Source organism: Sparus aurata, chromosome 10 (genome assembly GCF_900880675.1).
Source record: "Sparus aurata chromosome 10, fSpaAur1.1, whole genome shotgun sequence".
NCBI lineage: Eukaryota > Metazoa > Chordata > Actinopteri > Spariformes > Sparidae > Sparus > Sparus aurata.
The window spans coordinates 1,007,971-1,029,215 of record NC_044196.1 but is presented as its reverse complement, the minus strand read 5'-3'; the positions used below and the strand labels follow the sequence as shown (position 1 = coordinate 1,029,215).

The window sequence follows — 21,245 nt, the reverse complement described above, 5'->3', positions numbered from 1 at the left end:
AAGAGTGAGAAGGTGGTTTCTGAATAGTTTCAGTCAGTGTTGGATGTTTCCTGGAAGCGGCTGTGACTCTGCAGCTCTTCTGTTCAGCTGGTTAAATCTTCATGTCTGTGTTTCTCTGTGGGTCAAAGTTCAGACTGAACATCATCAGCAGTGAAACACTGTGACGCTGCTGTGCTGCCACCTGCTGGCTGTCTGACTGCACTGACATGATCATTTACCCAGCATGCATCTCACACAGACAGAGAACAGACAGGAAACCTAAAAAAGATGGAGAGTGATGTTACTGAGTGTTTCCTGTGGGACTGACAGCTGGATTACAGTCTGTGGGAGATCATGGAGAGACATTAAACCCAACACATCTACGTCGTCTGATTGTGATGAAGAAACTCCTCCAGAAAATGAAGGAACACATCAGAGAGGAGGTTCATGACTGACTGCTTCCCCCAGATGATCCACAGGGTGGATGCTGTGTTGATCAGGAGGCAGGTCTGACTGGTTTCCACTGATGAGACTCCATCAGACACTGCACAGTGTTGATGAACCCCCGTCATGAACCTCCTCTCTGAGGGAGCTTGTTTCTGGAGGTGTTTCTTCATCAGAGGTCAGATGATGTAAATATGTTGGTTGGTAGACGGGTTAAGTCAACATTAACCCTCCGAGAACCACAACAAGGACAGGTACAGTACTGAGGTGATTTACTGAATATCATGGTTGACAGATACATGTTGCAGTGTAACATAGAAACTGTGCTGTTGGCTGTTTTCTCTAACATTTGTTTTTGTTTTCTGTTCCCACAAGCTGCAAGCTATGTCACTCTCTATAGCTTTCTCCTCCCCTCCTCCTCTCTCTCCTCCTTCTCTTTCTCCTCCTCCCCCTCCTCTTCTCTCTCCTCCTTCTCTTTCTCCTCCTCCTCCTCCTCTTCTCTCTCCTCCTTCTCTTTCTCCTCCTCCCCTCTTTCTTTCAGGCTCCCTTCTGATGGACCACGGCCCCCTGGGACCATCTACTGTTTCCGGGCTCCTGCTGCCTTGAAATACTGACTGATCTGGATCGTCACACCCCGGGCTCTGCTGGATCATTGCTCTCCTCTGCTTCACTATCTCCTCATATCTATATTTCTGTAAATCTTGATCCCTCTCTCTGTCTGTTACTAATTATCTTGTGTGGCCTGCCCTCTTCCAGGTCAACATGGTGGACAGGAGGTCGTCTGGCTCGGGCTCCACTTGGTGATGCCTCGTCCTGCTCGGTCGTCTCCTGGATCCACTGACTTTACATAACTTGTATCAGATCTTCTGTTGATGTAACTTGTAAACTGTGAATTGTTGCTCTTTTCTGTACACGCAACATCTATTGCATGTGTGTCCGTCCTGGAAGAGGGATCCTCCTCTGTGGCTCTTCCTGAGGTTTCTTCCATTGTTTTTTTTTACCCTGTTAAAAGGTTTTTTTTTTCCATCAACATGTGAAGTTTTTCCTCACTGGAATCGAGGGTCTAAGGACAGAGGATGTTGTTCACTGTACAGATTGTAAAGCCCACTGAGGCAATGTGATTGTGATTGTGGGCTATATAAGGAAAATTGATTTGATTTGATTTGTTTTGTGTCCAGGTGCAGTGAGGACATCACCTGGTCTCACACTGATGTGCTGGCTGACAGCGTGCAGACACTCGCTGTATTTCAGCCTCTTCCTGACCACATTTCAGTGGTTGGAACAGAGTGAGTGAGTCAGACAGACTCAGACACGCAGGTACAGAAGCAGCTTCCTGCTGTCAGCTACAGGAAGATCCAGCTTTCATACTGAACATCATCATCCAGTCGGCTCAGCAGCTTCACACTCACATCTGCTGGAGAGACGAGCGCTCACTGTGAGACACAACTGTCAGTAAACGCATCATACGAGGATGGAGGAAACACGTCTGCTGCGTCTGCTCTGTAAGTACACTCACACATCAGCTGGAAGAAGAAACACACACTTTGTTTTGTGGAACATGAACAGACGTTAGTGTCCATGTTACTCTGACAGGACGTCACTTTTCACACTGTTGCTTTAAAAACAACATGAGCTGATGATGTTTCTTTGATACGACTGTCCTCCTCTGTGTTTCCTCTCAAACCAACCGGAGTGTCTTTTGTCTTTAGTTGTGACGTCACTGCTGAGCGGCTGCACACACCAAGGTGAGAACACTTCCTGTGTGTGTCTGTGTAGGAACTTTCTGCACCAACAAGGAGATTAATGATTATCAAACACGTACAACGATAGATTTCACCTGTTCTTAATCCGCCTGATCCTACAGGCTCATATCATAAACTTTTTAACCAGCACATCCTCTTCCTGTCGTCCTCCAGCCTCTCTGAAGATCAGTCCTCACAGCTCTCAGCTCTTCAGCTGGCAGTCTGTCTCTCTGAGGTGTGACGAGGACGACAGCTCTGATGGATGGACGGTTAGGAGGAACACGACCAAGACCGGAGAGACCAGGACTCAGTGTGGAGCTGACTGGGGAGAACAAGCTGGTTCTGTCTGTAACATCAGCTACACCTTCCCATCTGACAGTGGAGTTTACTGGTGTGAGTCCACAGGCGGAGCAGCCAGTAGCAGCATCAACATCACTGTCACTGGTAAGATGAGGCTGTGCAGTCGGTGCTGATGAAGCTGTGTAGGTGGATGAAATGCTGTAGTTTGTCTGTGTGTTGAGGTGGAGCAGTGATCCTGCAGAGTCCTGTCCTCCCTGTGATGGAGGGAGATGATGTCACTCTCACCTGTACAACAAAGACCTCCAACCTCTCAGCTGCTTTCAATAAAGATGGCTCCTTCATCAGGACTGAGCCTACAGGTCACATGACCATCCACCATGTTTCCAGGTCTGATGAAGGACTCTACAAGTGTAACACCATCAGTGATGGAGAGTCTCCACCCAGCTGGATCTCTGTCACAGGTCAGCAGGTTCCCTTTGATTCAGGACTCATTTTATCTACATGTTCACCTGACCAGGTGAGATTCTCTCTGCAGGTAAACCTACAACAGCCCCGCCCCCTGACTCCACCCTCCTCCAGCTGGTGTTCAGACTGCTCCTCCACCTGGTGGTGTTCTGTCCATACTGCATCTCCACTGTCATCATGGTGTCTTTATATCGACGCAGGTCCACAGGTAACAATCAATCAATCAGTCAATCAATCAATCATCAATCAATCATCGATGATTGACAGCTGTTGATAAATGATCTCACTCTCTCTACCTGCAGGAAATGACCTGCCTGTCTCCATGGAGATGGCTCCTCCCACCCAGGCTGAGCAGGGATTGGCTGATGAGTACAATGATGTCATGGCTGCTGTCACCACAGAGCATCACCTCTGAGTTGATCCAACGTGTTCTCCTTCTTCTTCAGTCACGTTTCCTTCGTAGGAGCCAGAACTCTTCCTGTGGAGCTGCTCACCTTCTAGGTTCTGTTCTTGTGGATCCTGCTGCTTCTTCTTGTGAGACCCGCCCTCCTTCTCCTCTGATTGGCTCGTCTCTGTGGTGTTCCCGCCAGAACTCTTCCTGTGGAGCTGCTCACCTTCTAGGTTCTGTTCTTGTGGATCCTGCTGCTTCTTCTTGTGAGACCCGCCCTCCTCCTCCTCTGATTGGCTCGTCTCTGTGGTGTTCCCACCAGAACTCTTCCTGTGGAGCTGCTCACCTTCTAGGTTCTGTTCTTGTGGATCCTGCTGCTTCTTCTTGTGAGACCCACCCTCCTCCTCCTCTGATTGGCTCGTCTCTGTGGAGCTGCTGGCTCTCTGTGAACTCTTCCCACCTGTGATGTCAGAGCAGTGATTCAGGATGAACTGTGTGGGGTTTAGTGAAGTCTGTAACTCCGACATGGAGAAATGGATTGTATGAAGAAGTCAACATGTTGTTGGTTCAGATGAAAGCTGACGGTTGTTCTGATTCTGGTGTGAGCTGTGTTTTTGTTCATGTCTGTTTTCATGTCAGATGATTTTGATGCTAAATAAAATCAAATGAGAGCAGGAGCTTGTTTCCTCTCAGAGTCTGGTGATGTGTGGTTTGTCTGCAGGATCATCTCGGCCTCCTCTTCTCTTTCAAACAGTCTGTTTCCTGGAAGCTGCTGTAGAGAAAACCACAGAGGCACCGGGTCGTCCACAGACAGGAAGGACACTTTCACTGGCTGGTAAACTGATGTTGCTCTCGTTTCAGCAGCAGCATGGAGGACACATCTGTCCAGATGCTGCTGGGTGAGTCTCAGAGACGTGATCAGCGCTGCTTCTCACAGCAGAACTGTCCACAGAAAACTTCACTTCCTGAAGTCCTGGTTTAAAGCCAACAGGCTATATTAAAAGATATATATATCTTTTAATATAGCCTATTGGCTTTGGGTAATGAACAAGATTTGTAAACCATATATTCACAGTATAAACTACACCTTCTTGATGGAGTTTCACCTGAAAGATATTCTTTTGTAGAAGCGCACCTTTGGGATATTTCAGAATAGCAAAAATCATATATAGGGACACATGAATGTAATTATTACACTCACTGTCTCCCCTATGAACTCAGTTCATGTGTATAATATCACTATTCCTACAACGACTCCTTTGAGTTGAAGCGAGTAAACTCAACAAGCCAGTATGCGGGGAAAATCAGAGCCTGGAAAAAAGTCAGCGACGAAGTTGGACTCTGTGACGGCCGGCACACAGATCCTTAAATGGCAGCAACAATCCACCACATTAACAATCCCTCATGAAGCAAAAGAGGTCGCATTTAAAATACTAAATGATATTTATCCATCGAACCACTTCTTACATGTAAGATTTAATTGGAATGATAATTTGTGTGGATTTTGTGAGAGTGACATTGAAAAGGTGGAACATATTTTCTTTGAATGTGAACATGTTATACAATTGTGGATATTATTTCAAAGCTGGTTGTTAACCAAACAGATTACTCTGCAGCCGTTAAACTGGATGACGATTAAAGTTGCAGTGCGATTAGAGGAGAAGAACTTGGACTTCTTACTGAACAATTTGATCATGCTTGGAAAACATTTCATTCAAAGATGCAAATGCCTTCAGGTGAAGCCCCACATCAACGGATGGAAGAATGAACTCAAAATATACAAAAAAATCCTTTCATTACATGACAAACAAAAATGCCCAGAGACTCTTTTCTTTATTGGACTTATTTACCCTCCTAGAATAAGATACACTCACGTTGTTCTTTTCTTTTCTTTTTTGTTTCTGCTAGCTGTTTCAACATTTTACATTTTTGTATTACAAATGTGCCTTAATTGTTTGTAATTTGATGACACTTCAAATAATAATAAATAAATAAATAAATAAAAATCCATCGCATTATCATCCGTTGCCGTTCACTTCCGTTGTGGCTTTTGTATATGGCCTTACACCTCTGGGCCACCATACAGTGGAGTTGCCATAGTAACCCGTCAGAGGCTCGCGCTGCATGTTAACAAGCGTTAACGAATAAAAACAAAGTTTGTTGTTATTCTTCTGATTATTGATGATCGATTAGAGATGAGCCGTCCACGGTAGTGACGTAGTGACAGTCTGGATGAACGTGTGTGATGGACTTTGTGCTGTTTGCTCTCAGACTCATCTCCCGCCAGATACAAGTATACACACGTTAGCTTAGCATGCTAGCTGTAAACAGTGTGACTGTGTGAAAATGTCTAAAGTCCAGATTCTGAGATCGTTGGTGAAGCAGCGACTGACTGCGGCTGCTGAGGAGATATGTGCGCTGTTTGAAAGGACGATAGCAGAGTACGAGGAGGAACTGTGTCGGTCCACAGAGCAGAACCAGCGACACCGGAACCTACTGGACTCTGCTTTAACGCCTCAGCTTCGGTTACACAGAGCAGGTTCGTTCTCCTCCTTCTTCACTGTCGGCACCGACACAAATCTGCATCTTTGTTCAATAGCTTCCGGGTCATGTAACCCACTGACTCAGAACCAGAGCCGAACTGTGTCCAGATTCTGGTTGAGTGAGACACATCTCTCTGTATTGGACTTTAGTGCTTTTTCTACTTTCAATTACTGTTTTACTGGGAAATCAGCATTTTTATCAATTGATTAGATCAGTTTAGATGTAACTTGTTTATATTCAGTGTTTTTAGTCAGTAGCTTCCAGGTCATGTGACCCATTAACTCAAAGTCCACCCTGAAATGCCTCCCTATAGGTGAGATCAACACATCCAGGTACTTTGCACTTGTGTCACCTTCCAGTCACAAAAACAATCCTTCTGATTTGTAAAAAGAAAAAAAAACTGTGGTTACAACTTTACAAAGACTGTTTTTAGCTTCTCTTCCGTCTACAGACACAACAGAGCTCAACAGTCACCGCCCACTTTAAACGGCTCTGGTTCTGGAAGTGAATTTGCCGTTCATTCTCTCCACAGACGTTTCATAAAATCCTTCTATAAAGAGTTTTAAGTCTGGAACCAAGCCAATAAACTACCAGATGAATCGTGAACATAATACATTTAATTGGGCGAAAAAAAATGTTGGAAACGGAGAAAAAAGTAAAAGTACAAGACTGTGTACATAATTATCTTAAGGGTAAAGGAACTACTCATCCCATAATCCACTGCGAATGTAACAGCGACGTCTCTGATAGGTGGAGCTCGCTGTTACCATGGAAATGTTTACCGAACCTGCAAATTTCATGTTGGGGTGAACCCTTTCATCACTAAATAAACGCAGCAGGTCAGAAAGTGAAATCATGGCAGCTCTGTGGTAAACAATCGTAGAGTTCAGTGTTAGCAGTAACTAGCTAAGATGCAATTCGTGGGTTCGGTAAACATTTCCATGGTAACAGCAAGCCCCACCAATCAGAGACGTTGCTGTTACACTATAGGATTGTGGGTAGTGTAGTACTTTTCCATGACATCGCAAATAAAAATGTCTGTCTTAAAACATGATTGATATCATACAGGATCATATACCTTTGTTTCACAATTTCATAACTTGTGGTCAGTCTACTTTGGATGGTTACGACATTATGGCCAATAATCAAAATCCTTTAATAGGATATGAATGGCATTTTCACTTCCGGAATCTCACTGTTGAGCTCTATCGGCTCACATGCCATTTACTCAGTGACATCATGAACTGACCTGAGGTCAGGTGTTTGATGGTGTGCCATGCTGCAGGATTTGGTATCGATCCGATACTGAGTAAATACAGCGCCAGTATCGCTGACACAGATATTTTTAAATAATTAATAATCAATTATAAATATGATTATATTTAATAAGTGGCTGCATCGTTAAATTGCTGAATCTTAATGACCTTTAAGTGTTTTTCGGATTATTGATTAGTTAAAACCCAGGACAGAATTTGGGCAAAGTTTTGTAAATAAAAAATACTTTAATATCATAATAAAAGTTTTTGTTCAGGAACAACAGAACAGTAACAAAACAGTTTCCCCCATACATTGTCATGTCTGGATTTGTTTCTTAAGTGTTCAGAAACTCTTGGAGAATCGGCTAAGTGAAATAATAAGATAATTAAGTTTGTAGTGCATCTACTTGTAGTTTAAATATAGTAATCATACAGTATCTCTTTCACAGTCAGTACAAAAGGGTAATTACATTCAATTAAATCTGAACCATATCATATTCAGCAGATTTGTTTCAATTCCAATAAATGTATTCAGTTAGATAACATGTTTCAATGGGATAAATGTTTTATATAAATTTTTTGGCATTATTTATACTTACTTTATACATAGTTTGCTAACATAACAAATGACCAGTTGCACTTTGAAAATTGATATTAACTGATGCTGAAGATGACTAAAATATTATTTCCATTAGGGGTGTCAACATCTACACGTGTAAACGGGTATACGCATAACAAATCATAACCGTTTAGAAAAATCAATAACCGTTTACACGTCTTTTTTTCCTCCTCCTCGTTCATTTCTCATCAATATATATAGTATTCAGGGTTTCCCCTACATGTAATTGACTGTGGCGCACCGCCACGGCAAAATAAAAGCCGCCACACCCTAAAAATTCAGGAATAAATAATTCCAGTGGAAATATTTTACTGTCGTCTTCCACCGCAGTCTTTGACGTTAACTAGCATGTTGGATATTTAGCTTGATAATTGGCTAGAGGATTAAAATGGTCACTTAGAGCGGAGTCCTGCACTGGTCACCGCATCTGACCCGTTTTCCGACAGTAGCACAGATTACATTCCGTAACAGAGACGACCTGCTATAAATTCATACCGATGCCCGAAGGAAAATTGGACGGACGCAATTTTTAAAAGTGAAAGTAAGATAATGTTACCTGAAAGCTTCAGATAATAACATTAACTAGCTATACACTTAAATGTTCTCACTAGTGCATTCATCCGCCTACATAATAGCTGAATGGGGCACAATGTTACGTTGATATAAAAAAAAACAACAAAAAAACGCAGCCACAGCCAGTGTCGCGTCACGTCACTTCAAGTTGACTGGGGGACATGATGGCGGCGGTCAACAAGCGGAGCACCGTGTCTTTTTTGAACAAACTGCTAGTGGAAATCAAGTTGAGTGTAGGCTATGTCAGTCAAAGTTGGCTTAAAACAACAGCACGGGATCCATGCTAAACCACCTGCGATGGATACACCCGAACAATTTGGAGGGAGACTGCTGCTGGCATCAGTGCTACCACAACTGCGATACAAAGAGATCATAAATCTCCGACGTGTAACCGGGTACACGTCGGTTAGAAACCCCGTTAAACGCGTAGAAAAAATTGTAAACGTTGACACCCCTAATACAAATGATTTATACTTCATGAATGTTTTGGATCCGTCCAGTTGATCTCCTCAGCTGGCAGCCATGACACAACTGCAGCGTGATCCTTATGGGCAACTCTGACCGTCAAACTTCAGTCCACTACAAGTGTTTTTGTCTCTGACAGGCTGAGGTTGTTATTCTCACAAAAATATTCTTACAGAGACCGTTTTGTTAAATAATAAGAATAGTTTTGTAAGCAGAAACACAAGTCCTATTCAAGAAGTCTCTCTCTGAAATCTGGTGAGAGGTCACCTTTTGATCCTCAGAATCAGTTAAATATTGAGACATGACTTTGGAAATCCTCATGGTAAACTCCAACCTCTTCTCTCCAACTTTTGGCAACAAAACGGATCTTATTATTTAACAGAACGGTCTCTCTGTGTGGGAACCATGTCTGTAAAAAAGCAAGGACCAAAAGCAAGGACCACAGGACTAAATGACTACAGACCTGTTGCCCTCACCTCTGTGGTCATGAAGTCTTTTGAGCACCTTGTGCTTTCCCACCTCAAAGCCATAACGGACCCACTCCTGGACACCCTGCAGTTCACCCACAGAGCCAACAGGTCTGTAGATGATGCAGTAAACATGGCCCTGCACTTCACCCTCCAGCATCTGGACTCCCCAGGAACCTACGCCAGGATCCTGTTTGTGGACTTCAGCTCTGCGTTTAACACCACCAGGACAAGCTCTCCCAGCTCCACATGCCTGACTCCACCTGCAGGTGGATCACAGACTTCCTGTCTGACAGGAAACAGCACGTGAAGTTGGGGAAAAATGTCTCTGACTCCCAGACCATCAGCACTGGTTCCCCCCAAGGATGCGTTCTTTCTCCTCTCCTCTTCTCCCTGTACACCAACAGCTGCACCTCCAGTCACCAGTCCGTCAGGCTACTGAAGTTCACGGATGACACCTCCCTCATTGGGCTCATCTCTGATGGAGATGAGTTCGCCTACAGATGGGAGATTGACCATCTGGTGACCTGGTGCAGTCAGAACAACCTGGAGCTAAATGCTCTAAAAACAGTGGCGATGGTTGTGGACTTTAGAAAGAACCCAGCCCCACCTACCCCCATCATCCTTCCGCTTCCTGGGTACCATCATCACCCAGGACCTCAAGTGGGAGCTGAACATCAGCTCTCTCACCAAGAAATCCCAGCAGAGAATGTACTTCCTGCGGCAGCTGGGGAAGTTCAACCTGCCAAAGAAGATGATGGTGCACTTCCACACCGCCATCATCAGAGTCCATCCTCACCTCATCCATCACCATCTGGTACGCTGCTGCCACTGCCAAGGACAAGGGCAGACTGCAGCGTATCATTCGTTCCGCTGAGAAGGCGATCGGCTGCAACCTGCCATCCCTCCAGAATCTGTACATCTACAGGACCCTGAGGCATGAAGGCAAGATTGTGGCTGACCCCTCCCACCCGGCCACAAACTCTTTGAACCCCTCCCCTCTGGCAGGAGGCTACGGTCCATCAGGACCAAAACCTCTCGTCACAAAAACAGTTTCTTCCCGTCTGTAGCTGGCCTCATTAACAAGGCCCGAATCCCCCACTGACACTGAGTCTTATACCCACCCTACATATATGCATTACATTAATGCACTCCTGTCTTCTGTACAGTTTTCCTATCTCTTCTTATCTTACTTATCTTTATTTATCTATATTTAAAAGAAAGTACTTTATTCTCATGTGATTTTTGTGTGACTTGTATGTTTTTGTGTGATTTATATATTCATCTTTTTATTTTTGTGTGATTGTATATATATCTATATCTATATATATATATATATTTTAAATCTTTTTGATTTCTGTCAACACATATTCACATTTTAGTTCACAATACACAGAACTCCCTTTTCCTTTTTACTTTTTTCAAATAAACTACCTTAGCAACAAGAACACACAAATGCAGCGGGGCTAACAAACAAACAAACAAAACAAATGTGAATTAATTAATTAATTAATTAATTAAAAAAACTATACATATATATTGTGATTATATATTTAAGCACCATTGCACCAAGACAAATTCCTCGTTTGTGTAAAAACGGTCCGTGTATCTTCATGGTCAAAAGGGGTTGAGTGAAATTTAAAAAATGATTCGATTTTCATTTTCTATTTCATATAACAAAAAACAAAATCACTAGAAAAACAGAAACGGAAAAAAGGCCTGTTTTTTCATATTCTGAGACCGGATGTTGTCATTTACAGGACGGCGCTGTGTAGAACAAACAGTAGGCTACGGCGGGGTAATCTACCGTGACACATGGACATGGAACTGCGGTAAAGCCGGTCTTCAAGCTCCGTGGTCAGTCAGCCGCACTTAGTGTATTCTCAGCAGTATGGTAAATGCGGAGAAACAGCGTATTTACTTTCGGTTTTCAAAATAAAGGTATTATGAACAGCTGATTTGACCACAGAGCTTGACGGCCGGCTTGACCGCAGTTCCATGTCCATGTGTCACGGTAGATTACCCCAGGAGAAATCTGGGCTGGAATGCTGTCAGGTGTCATGTCACGTGCTCAAGCTGCCTCCATCTTTAGTCCCTTTTATTGAGCTCTCACAGAGACGCTTCACATTTTAATGATCACAACGGCATCGGAACACGTCTGTGGGAAGAATCAACCTGTTAGAGTCCATTCTCCATTAAAAGCTGTCTCGTTGTCCACTTTTTGGTTTCTACAGCACAACATGTGAAATAAACATCTTCTCTGACGTCTGTGTGTTTTCTTTCACTCCCTCCAGTCGACCTGGTTCTGCTGTCGTGGTTGTTGATGTGGACACGTTTTCCAAAGTGTTTTTCACACATTCAGTTGTGTCTGACTTCTTCCTGCTGATGTAAGAGCTGGTGTCTGTGTTGAGTTTAGATGAAGAGGCCCGGTCCAGGATATCTTTGTAGGCGATCTCTGTTCATTCTGACCAGGTGGAAAACAATGGTGTGAACAGAAAAGTCTCATTAAGTACTGATGAAAGAAAATGTTTTTATCTCACCTCAAAGTTAAGAGGAAAATGCTTATTTACTGGATTATTTAAAAACTATGCAGTAAAAGTACTTCAAGTAGTATAAAGAGTGGTAGATCATTAGTGTTCTGTGACATCCGCCCAGAACCTGTGAGACTGAACTCTGAAGAGTCTCCTCACAGGAAGCTGCGCTGCATCTACTGTTAATGTTTCATGAATCGCACATTCGAAGCATAAGTGGGGATCATTTGACTACGCAATATCGAGTGACGGCTGGTTTGACTGCAGTGGAGGAGCAGATCAGTCTGTTCACAGTCTGTGACAGAGTCAGACAGCGTCCAGCTTACTGATGGCGATGATGTAATTATGTAATTTAGAGTGAAAAACGTAACTTTGTCACTTTCCAGGATGTTTGGTGGGTCAGGATCTCAATCACTACACATAATAACTACATACATATGATTATAAACAGTCAGCAGGTTTAGATTAACAGGAGGACACCTGGGAAACATGTTGGAAACACACATTCCAATCTCAGAAGAAAAACTGAATCCGTTCAAAACTGCAACTGCTGAAGATGTTGAGCTGCAGTTTGTGATGAAAGCGGTTCAGGTGGGATGGCCTGAACAGGTTTGCCATGTTCTGACTGAAATAAAGAATTGCTGGACATTCAGAGAAGAGCTCAGTTGCTCAGAAGGACATGTGTTTAAGAACACCAGACATGTGGTCTCTCACAGACTGACAGCAGAAATGCACATTTAGGGATTGTCAAATGTAAAGAGAGAGCATGAGATGTACCGTTTTGGCCCGGCATGTCCAAACAGATTGAACATGGTTCTTAAGTGTGCAGTCTGCAACACCTTCAAAAACAGTCATGTGAAAGAACCACTTACATGCCATGACATTCCAGAAAGGTCGTGGGCCAAACTAGGTGTGGACCTCTTCCACTTTGATCAAAGTGAATATCTGCTGTGTGTAGATTACATCTCAAAGTACGCTAAAACCGCCAAACTGCCCCAAACAACAAGCCAGCATGTCATCAGAGCTCTTAAATCTATGTTTGCAAGACATGGGGTTCCAGATGAAGTCATGTCAGATAATGGACCACAGTTTACAAGTGAGGAGTTCAGACAGTTTGCAAAGAAGTGGGAATTTAAACACACTACATCCAGAATACCCACAATGCAATGGTCAAAGTGAGCGAGTAATCCAGACCATAAAGAACCTGCTCAAGAAAGCACGAGAGAGTAAAGGTGGCCCTTGTCTCGCTCTGCTTGAGTACAGGAATGCACCTTTGGATAGAGTGAAACTGTCACCTGCCCAGGGTTAGACACCGAGGCCGGCTCTCTGTAAGACATCAGAGGGTCACTGTCCTGGGAAAGGCAGGATCAAACCTGATTCATGACGCTGAGTCTAAAATTCTTCAGAGAATTTGCCACTCTTAACCTCACAAAGGAGAATTTCTACTCCAGTAGAAAATGTAAATAGAAGTGGAGGAAATATCAGAGCCTGAACAGTCAGCAGATTGTGAGGGAGGATACAGCAGCAGAGGAGGGTTCAGACCTGCTGCTCCAGGCTGTAGGAGCTGTGATCTAATACTGGGTGTGCAGCTGGGAGGAATGTGTGTTTATCCCAGCATGCACTGCGGGTTGGGATGATGTTTCCCACCGAGAAATCCAGTGGCGAGCCAGGAAAAATGTCTCTGTGACATCATTCCTAAATGTGACGTCCTCACCGGGTCACAATAAAAGTTCTCACAAAGTCACGTCAGACATCTTTTCACCTTCACTTCCAAACGTCTGCTCAGCTTCTTGTGATCGATCCAAAGTTTTCCTGACGGCCTCCACAGGTCACACCGCAGAGCGACACTCAGGTCTAATGTGGTCTAACCACAGCCGACCTGTCCAGTGAAGCTCGGGGTTCTCCTTAAACAGCTCACATGTCACCTCATTCATATATTCTGGTTCTGATCAGAACTTTTCGATTGGGAGCAGCAGCTGTTCTTCTTCTGGTTTGTTTGGTTTCTGCTGCTGTTGGACTTTTTCTTGTCAAGAAATGTAAAAGACAAAGAGACAATAAACCAGAACCGTCTGCTGCTGAAGAAGCCGGAGGTGGTAATCTGCTCTGATATGATGGTGAAGGGGTTCATGTTCCCGTTGACTCTGGGATCGGGGTTCTCTGGAGCACTCAGGTCCTGGTAGGGTCCCCCATGACACAGTGTTCCAAGGCGATGATCAGACCAGACATGACTGTAAATGTCCAGCCGGTGATGGACAGAGTACGACTGCCTCCTGTTTTGATACATTTCATTTTAATCTGATTATTGTTGTTGTGTTACTAAGTTTTTCTGCACAGTCAAAGTGCGCTGTAGAGAACGTGCTGTGTGATGAGCCAGACTGTTTAACTCAAACATGCAGGGGTGAAAATCTGTCATCAGCTCTTTGGGGCAACACTAAATGAATTCCTGAGTTGGACAGCAGAAATAATGTTGTAACTCTGCCACCAAACACTGTGTGACAGGATGTGGGATCGTGGCCCCGTCACCTGACATCATGTTGTAGCTTCTTTACAGCTCACAGTCAGTAACTGCAGTCTAATAACAGGAACGACAGATACAACATTTATATCTTCATGCTGCCAACAACCTGACAGTGACCTGAGAGGCCGACAGTGTTAGACACAGCTGTTTACATGAAAACACCACCAGCACCTCTCCTCCAGGTACAACTTACATTTAACTTACACTGTGATGTTGTTCTTTTCCTTTCTGCCCAAAATAATGTGAATAAATCCATGAAGGTCATGTTGTCCTCTCTGCTGTCTCAAGAGAAACAGAAACAGGCTGTTTCAGGGACTTTATTTCTTTTATTTGGTGACAAAAGGAAAAGCAGGACAGCAGTTTTTTATAAGTAGCGATTCATTTTATGAAAAGGCAACTTAATAATGGGTTACTTGAATTGCAGAACTGAAGTATTGCATTTAGGGATGCGCCGATACTGCACTCATATACTCGCACTTGTACTCACTTTATTGCATGAGGCCTTACGTTGCATGAAACTGAAGACCGCGATCAGAGGGCGGCTTGTTGAAACAGGAAACAAACTGATCATTGAACATCAGACACAGATGAGCTGCACAGTGGAGCATCTTTACTGACCCCTGCAGGACTTTTGTAACACTGCAACAACAAAACACAACAAGAGGAAAACAGGTCGCACCCAGGAAAGTTTCATCTGAACTATTCAGAAGAGAGGAAACCGTCCTCACACTGCTACAGAGTTAAAGTCCACTGTGGAGAAGACATCCTTGTTTCAGATGAATCTATCTCCACTTCAAACACTCAGGACCTCTGAGACAAACCACACGTGATGATTATGCGCTGATTGTAGAGTCACAATACAGTGATTTCAGTGTATATAAACTTTAAATATTTAATATATAACATATATTTAACAGACATCAGTTCTGTCTGACCCTGTTTGACAGACAGCAACGAGGAAGGAGGAGGGTCGACTCGTTCTGACTCTTACATGCTGCTGAGCTCAGATGACCAGGACTCAACATGGAGGAATCATGTCTGCTGTGGCTGCTCGGAGAGTAAAACACACTTCATCTGTGTTCCTGTTCGTCTACACCTTTCCTAAACGTTCATGTCTGGAGTTTCTGAGAGCAGCAGTGAGTTACAGAGCCAACAATAAGAGAACACACTGAACTCAGACCAGCAGCAGTGAGTTACAGAGCCGACGACAAGAGAATACACTGAACTCAGACCAGCAGCAGTGAGTTACAGAGCCAACGACAAGAGAACACACTGAACTCAGACCAGCAGCATTGAGTTACAGAGCCAACGACAAGAGAACACACTGAACTCAGACCAGCAGCAGTGAGTTACAGGGCCAACGACAAGAGAACACACTGAACTCAGACCAGCAGCAGTGAGTTACAGAGCCAACGACAAGAGAACACACTGAACTCAGACCAGCAGCAGTGAGTTACAGGGCCAACGACAAGAGAACACACTGAACTCAGACCAGCAGCAGTGAGTTACAGGGCCAACGACAAGAGAACACACTGAACTCAGACCAGCAGCAGTGAGTTACAGAGCCAACGACAAGAGAACACACTTCATGGATCAATAGTCATATTTATTACATATTTATGATTTATACTTATGTTCATGAACTAACCTTGTTTTCTGTGCACTACAACCACACTGTTAAAGTAATATTTCACTGATATCAACTGTATATTATTTGTTTTCTGTTTTTTCATATTAAGAGAATATAAAATACATGAAAATCACAGTTTTTGATTAGTTTTAAAAACCTTCATGTTCTAGATTGATTGAACCATTCTATGAAATAACATAATGTAATTGTTATTTCAAATAGCAACCTTTAAATTGCATATTTTAAATGTTTGTTTTTTACATATTTGTAATTCTACCGGAATTGTGTTAGTACATTTAAAAAGAATACATGAAAGCTGTAATTCTCCACTGATTTAATTTGTTGTTGAGTTGTGAATCATGTTTAACTGTAATTTTACAGAAACTGTTTGTGAACGTTTTCTGACATTTGACTGTTTTTTTGTCTTTCTATTAGTTGTGATGTCACTTTTCACACTGTTGCTTTAAAAACAACATGAGCTGATGATGTTTCTTTGATACGACTGTCCTCCTCTGTGTTTCCTCTCAAACCAACCGGAGTGTCTTTTGTCTTTAGTTGTGACGTCACTGCTGAGCGGCTGCACACACCAAGGTGAGAACACTTCCTGTGTGACTGATGAAGAGTTATTTAGTCCCTGATAGAACAGTTAGTGTTCAGGACGCTGTTTATGGAGGGAAATAGTTTGCACATACAATAAAAGAGTGAAGACTGTCTGGATGTCCACAGACTGGACGCTAAAGATAAATGTGCTGCTATAAAAATGTCATTGTGAAAGCAGGACTGCACACCATGCAGCACCATGCAGCAGCTGACAGAGAAAGTGCAGAAACAATATTGACATGTGAGACACATGAAGTCACATCTGCTGTGTGTTTGACACCAACTCTGAGAGTTCCATTTAAAACATGAGGAGACTCAGAGCCTGAAACACAGCTACAGCTACATCAACACATGGGACAGTGGAGTTTACTGGTGTGAGTCCACAGGCGGAGCAGCCAGTAGCAGCATCAACATCACTGTCACTGGTAAGATGAGGCTGTTGTAACTCCAGCAGGTCTGAACACTGAGTCTGTCTTTCACCTTTTCACTTTGGCTGAGCCTGAGAGAGACAAAGACAAGAAGACAGACAGGTGACATTCAGGAGGCAACAACACTGGGTCGAGCACTGAGTCTGCCTCCTCAACATGTTGTTCATCTGTCAGTCTGAGATTATGTTCAACATGTAGAGATGATCAATCAGCTCCATGTTCCAAATGTTTCTCCAGAGAGATTGTTGTGATGAAGTGTTGCTGAGTACAGGACAGGACAGTGAGACTGCTTGTGTGAGTCAGAGGATCCAACAAGCTGAGTTTGATGCTGTGAAATCAGACTTTAACCTGCCGATGTTAGCAGCAGTCTTGGTCAAGTTACTTGGAAATAGTAATAAGTTACTGATTACTGATTACTTCTCCAAGAAAGTAATCCAGTTACTTTACTAATTACTTATTTTCAAAAGTAATTAGTTACTATTATATAGTTATTACTTTTCAAAAACATGATGCATAACCTTAATACACTATAAAGCAATAGACCTTTCGTGGCAGCGGGAAATAAATGGACAACAGTCAGATATGAGATAAATAAACCCAGTGTGAGCCAATATTACAGTAGCACCAGCTCCCAAAGGGCTTTGCATCAATACCCATCTCTTCTAGTGGGGCTGGGTATCGTTAAAAGCCCCACGATTGGATTTTGACTCTTCAGGTCACAATTCGATTCAATATCGATTCGATTCAATATTGATTTAAATGCTTCGATATAGATTCAGTAATAAGCAGTAATAAACAAATAATTAACTGTTGATAATTTTGAAATTCAATAAAGTAATCTTAAATTATAAATGTTTCCTCTAGGAAGCTCTTGTTGAAATGTAAACAAAGGCACACGATGTGTTAAGTTATAAAATAGTACAACCATAGTTAAGCTAAGAAAGTGCCATTGTTTCTGGGACTGCATGGTTTTGTCTGACATAAAGAGATATAACCGCGGTCCCTCCAGAGTCAGTGTTGGCATCCAATGTTTAACATTTCTATGTTTCATACGTAGCAGATAAAACTTTACGTGTCTTTATGTTTTAAACTAGTTTTGTCTTTAATACCACAGCTGGAAAACCTCGACATCTTGTTAAAGTATAATATTGAACCATCATGTGATTTATTAGCCTCTATATAAAGTTTGTGGGTCGAGTACAGGGTGAGGTCTATATGGAGCAGTGCTTCTTGTACAGTTTGACAGCAGCAGGTAGGAAGGACCTGTGATACCTCTTCTTCACACACTGAGGGTGTATCAGTCTGTTGCTGAAGGAGCTGCCCAGTGCTGTGACAGTGACCTGCAGGTTGGACTCCTGCATCAGCAGTGATGACAGCTTGTCCATCATCCTGCTCTCTCCCACCACCTGCACTGAGTCAAGAGGGCATCCCAGGATGGAGCTGGCCTTCTTGATAAGTTTATCAAGTCTCCTCCTGTCTGCTAATTTGATTTCTGTGTTGTTGATGAGAATCTTTTGTTTATTTTAGAGAAACCTGCTCCGATAACTCCTCCTTCAACCTCGCCTGCTTCACCATCCTCTCCTTCAGCTCCCTCTCCTCCTGCTGTTCCTGTGTGGTCGATGGTTCTTGCTATTCTATATTCTCTTTTCTCTCTGGTTCCACTGGTTCTTCTGGTTCTAGAGGTGAGACGGCTCACCAACAGGAAACCTAAAGGTAAAGGACACATTCAGACTCACTTAGACACAAAAAAGACGACAACATAAATTGTGTTCTCATTATTTTTCACAGCCATGTGCTGCAATTCACTCATCGTCAAACTCACTTCATTCAAACTGGACACAAACTGAGTCAGAGTCACCAGATAGGCCTACTTAACTCCATGGCTAGCTGAGCCACATGCTACAGCAGGTAGTCACTTTAGCCAGTGAGAATACTGAGCGGAAGTTGGGGGTATTGCCACAATCAATCAATCAATCAATCCGCTGTTGATAAATGATCTCACTCTCTCCACCTGAAGGAAATGTCCTGTCCGTCTCCATGGAGATGGCTCCTCCCACCCAGGCTGAGCAGGGATTGGCTGATGAGTACGATGATGTCATGGCTGCTGTCACCACAGAGCATCACCTCTGAGTTGATCCAACGTGTTCTCCTTCTTCTTCAGTCACGTGTCCTTCGTAGGAGCCAGAACTCTTCCTGTGGAGCTGCTCACCTTCTAGGTTCTGTTCTTGTGGATCCTGCTGCTTCTTCTTGTGAGACCCGCCCTCCTCCTCCTCTGATTGGCTCGTCTCTGTGGTGTTCCCACCAGAACTCTTCCTGTGGAGCTGCTCACCTTCTAGTTTGACGGGTCGACTGCTGATTGGACTCTTGTGTTGTTCACTGAGTCGGTTCTGTCTCTGTGATGAAGTTGCTGTTCTGTCTCTCAGTGAACTCAGCTTGATGTGTTGATGTTCTGATGGTGTCCAGCTGATCCACTTTCTGTAAAGTGTTTCTTTAGAGACCTTCAGTCCTGATCCGACGCTGAGAACGATCCTCTTTGACTTCTGACGCTTTGATTTACTTTCTGGATCCTCAAGCTTTGTGACTGTTTCCCGGTTAATGTGACAGTATTCAAGGTTTTCTATGTGGTTTGAGACTTTTGGACCTGCTGTATCTAAAATGTTGAGCTGCACATTAAACAGACTTTATCCTTCAGTATCATTCAGTGTGTTCCCTTCAGCTGTGTGTTGACACACCCTGTTTATGCAACACTGCACATCAGAACTGATGACCAGAACAAAGACTTCCCTTAAAGTCCAACAACAGAGCAATGTTCATGGTTTTAGATCCTCGGTGCATTTTCTGCATCTCAGACTGACCTTTAATCTGAAGATTAATCATGTTATAGGTTTTCATGCGCTACATAAACGACAGCTTCCTCTTGAGTCCAGTAAACTGACCTGACGCTGTGAGGTTTCTCTCGACACTCTGCTCGAGCTGACAGTGACGTGTTTGTCCTTGTGGTGAAATGTGTCAACTGGTTTTAATGGCAGATAGCAGCTTTGTGGTCGTCCAGGTTCCTGTTTCTCATAAATACCCTCCAGTTGTTCACTCGGCTGCGTCTCTCTGACAGGAAGTCTTCCCTCTGTGCCGCTCGCTCAGAATGATTGACGGGTGGATGACACGATATGATTGGTTGACACTGGCTGGTTCAGCTGACAGAAGCACACGTGACATTTAGTTTACAGGAAGAAGACACAAGTTAATTATCCAATTTCGGAGTCGGGGCTTTCCAGATGGCCAACAGATAAATGTGGGGGGTCGTCACATGAGTGATAGGGAGGAGAATATCAAATGAAGTAAGAAGAAGTGAAGCAGATGACAGTGTTGAGGTGTGACGGTCTCTGGAGACCAATCACAGGCCTTCTGGTGTGAAGGTCTACTTCAGTGATGAGTAGAAGACATCTGGTTCCGACTTCAACCTTAAACAAACAAACAAACAAACAAACTGTTCAAACTCAAGCCACAAACAACAACGTCTGAACTGGAAGTCTCAAACTACTGTCTTGTATAGATTATTAATGTTTATCGTATAGTTTGCACTGTGTATATATTTTGTTTTCTATTCATGTTATGTACAGTGAGTGTTTTTCTTTCTTTTTTTGCAGACCCACTGCTGCTGCTACAAAATATTTCCCAGTCTGGGATCAATAAAGTAATTCTGTTCTATTCTATCCTAATCTACTGATTCACTACATGAGGTTGCTAGTGTTGCCTCACTCGGGGCACCATATTTAGTGCTTTGTGCAACATTATAGGGTGTTTTGGGTTAAATTTGGCTAGGAGATCAAATTTACACTGGAGCACCTCGGGTTAATAATTAACTTAAAAACTACAACTGATATTACCAAAACAGCTGTAATGGTCAAAGGAGTTCTTGTCAGAGTCGAGGTTGTCAACATTCACTCACATTCAAACAGCATGAAGGTTCTTTTATGAAGCACAAAGATGAAAACACAAACTTACTTACATGTACTATATACAGGTGTGTGTGGGTGTGTGTGTCAAAATGGTGGCTAGGGTTCATAACTCCCCTGGCTCCCCCCCCCCCACCACTTTGCCAGCAACTTTTATGCGGAACCATTTTTGGACGCAGGCGTTTCCATATGGATGCATTTCAACCGCACACCTCAAACAAGTAGTTCTCCAGCCAAACAGATGGTGACAGTAATACACTCAACCTGAATGTCAACCACCACCACAAATACAGAAGAAGAAGTTGTTGTGGAAGGAGGTCAGAGAAGAGTCGCAGGTGAGTTA

General features: G+C 43.3%; 2 protein-coding genes across 4 annotated transcripts in view; both read left to right on the top strand.

The window, feature by feature from the left end:
* Positions 1-21,245, top strand: part of LOC115590038 (Fc receptor-like protein 5) — a 435,016-nt gene that overhangs the window by 296,782 nt on the left and 116,989 nt on the right. Inside the window, exons 1-2 of one of the 3 annotated variants that reach the window (XM_030431290.1) lie at positions 15,287-15,345; positions 16,477-16,512. The exons of the other annotated variants lie outside the window; for them this stretch is intronic. Of the exons in view, the coding sequence (XP_030287150.1) occupies positions 15,315-15,345; positions 16,477-16,512 (67 nt within the window). The 5' untranslated portion in view covers positions 15,287-15,314. Of the gene's footprint in view, positions 1-15,286; positions 15,346-16,476; positions 16,513-21,245 lie in introns of those variants that run through there. 3 annotated transcript variants of the gene reach the window in all.
* On the top strand, positions 141-3,512 carry LOC115590039 (low affinity immunoglobulin gamma Fc region receptor II-like). Its single transcript, XM_030431293.1, has 7 exons — positions 141-677; positions 1,602-1,925; positions 2,133-2,168; positions 2,340-2,609; positions 2,687-2,926; positions 3,001-3,138; positions 3,233-3,512. The coding sequence occupies exons 2-7, from the start codon at positions 1,895-1,897 to the stop codon at positions 3,343-3,345; spliced, it is 828 nt and encodes a 275-aa protein (XP_030287153.1). The 5' UTR covers positions 141-677; positions 1,602-1,894; the 3' UTR covers positions 3,346-3,512.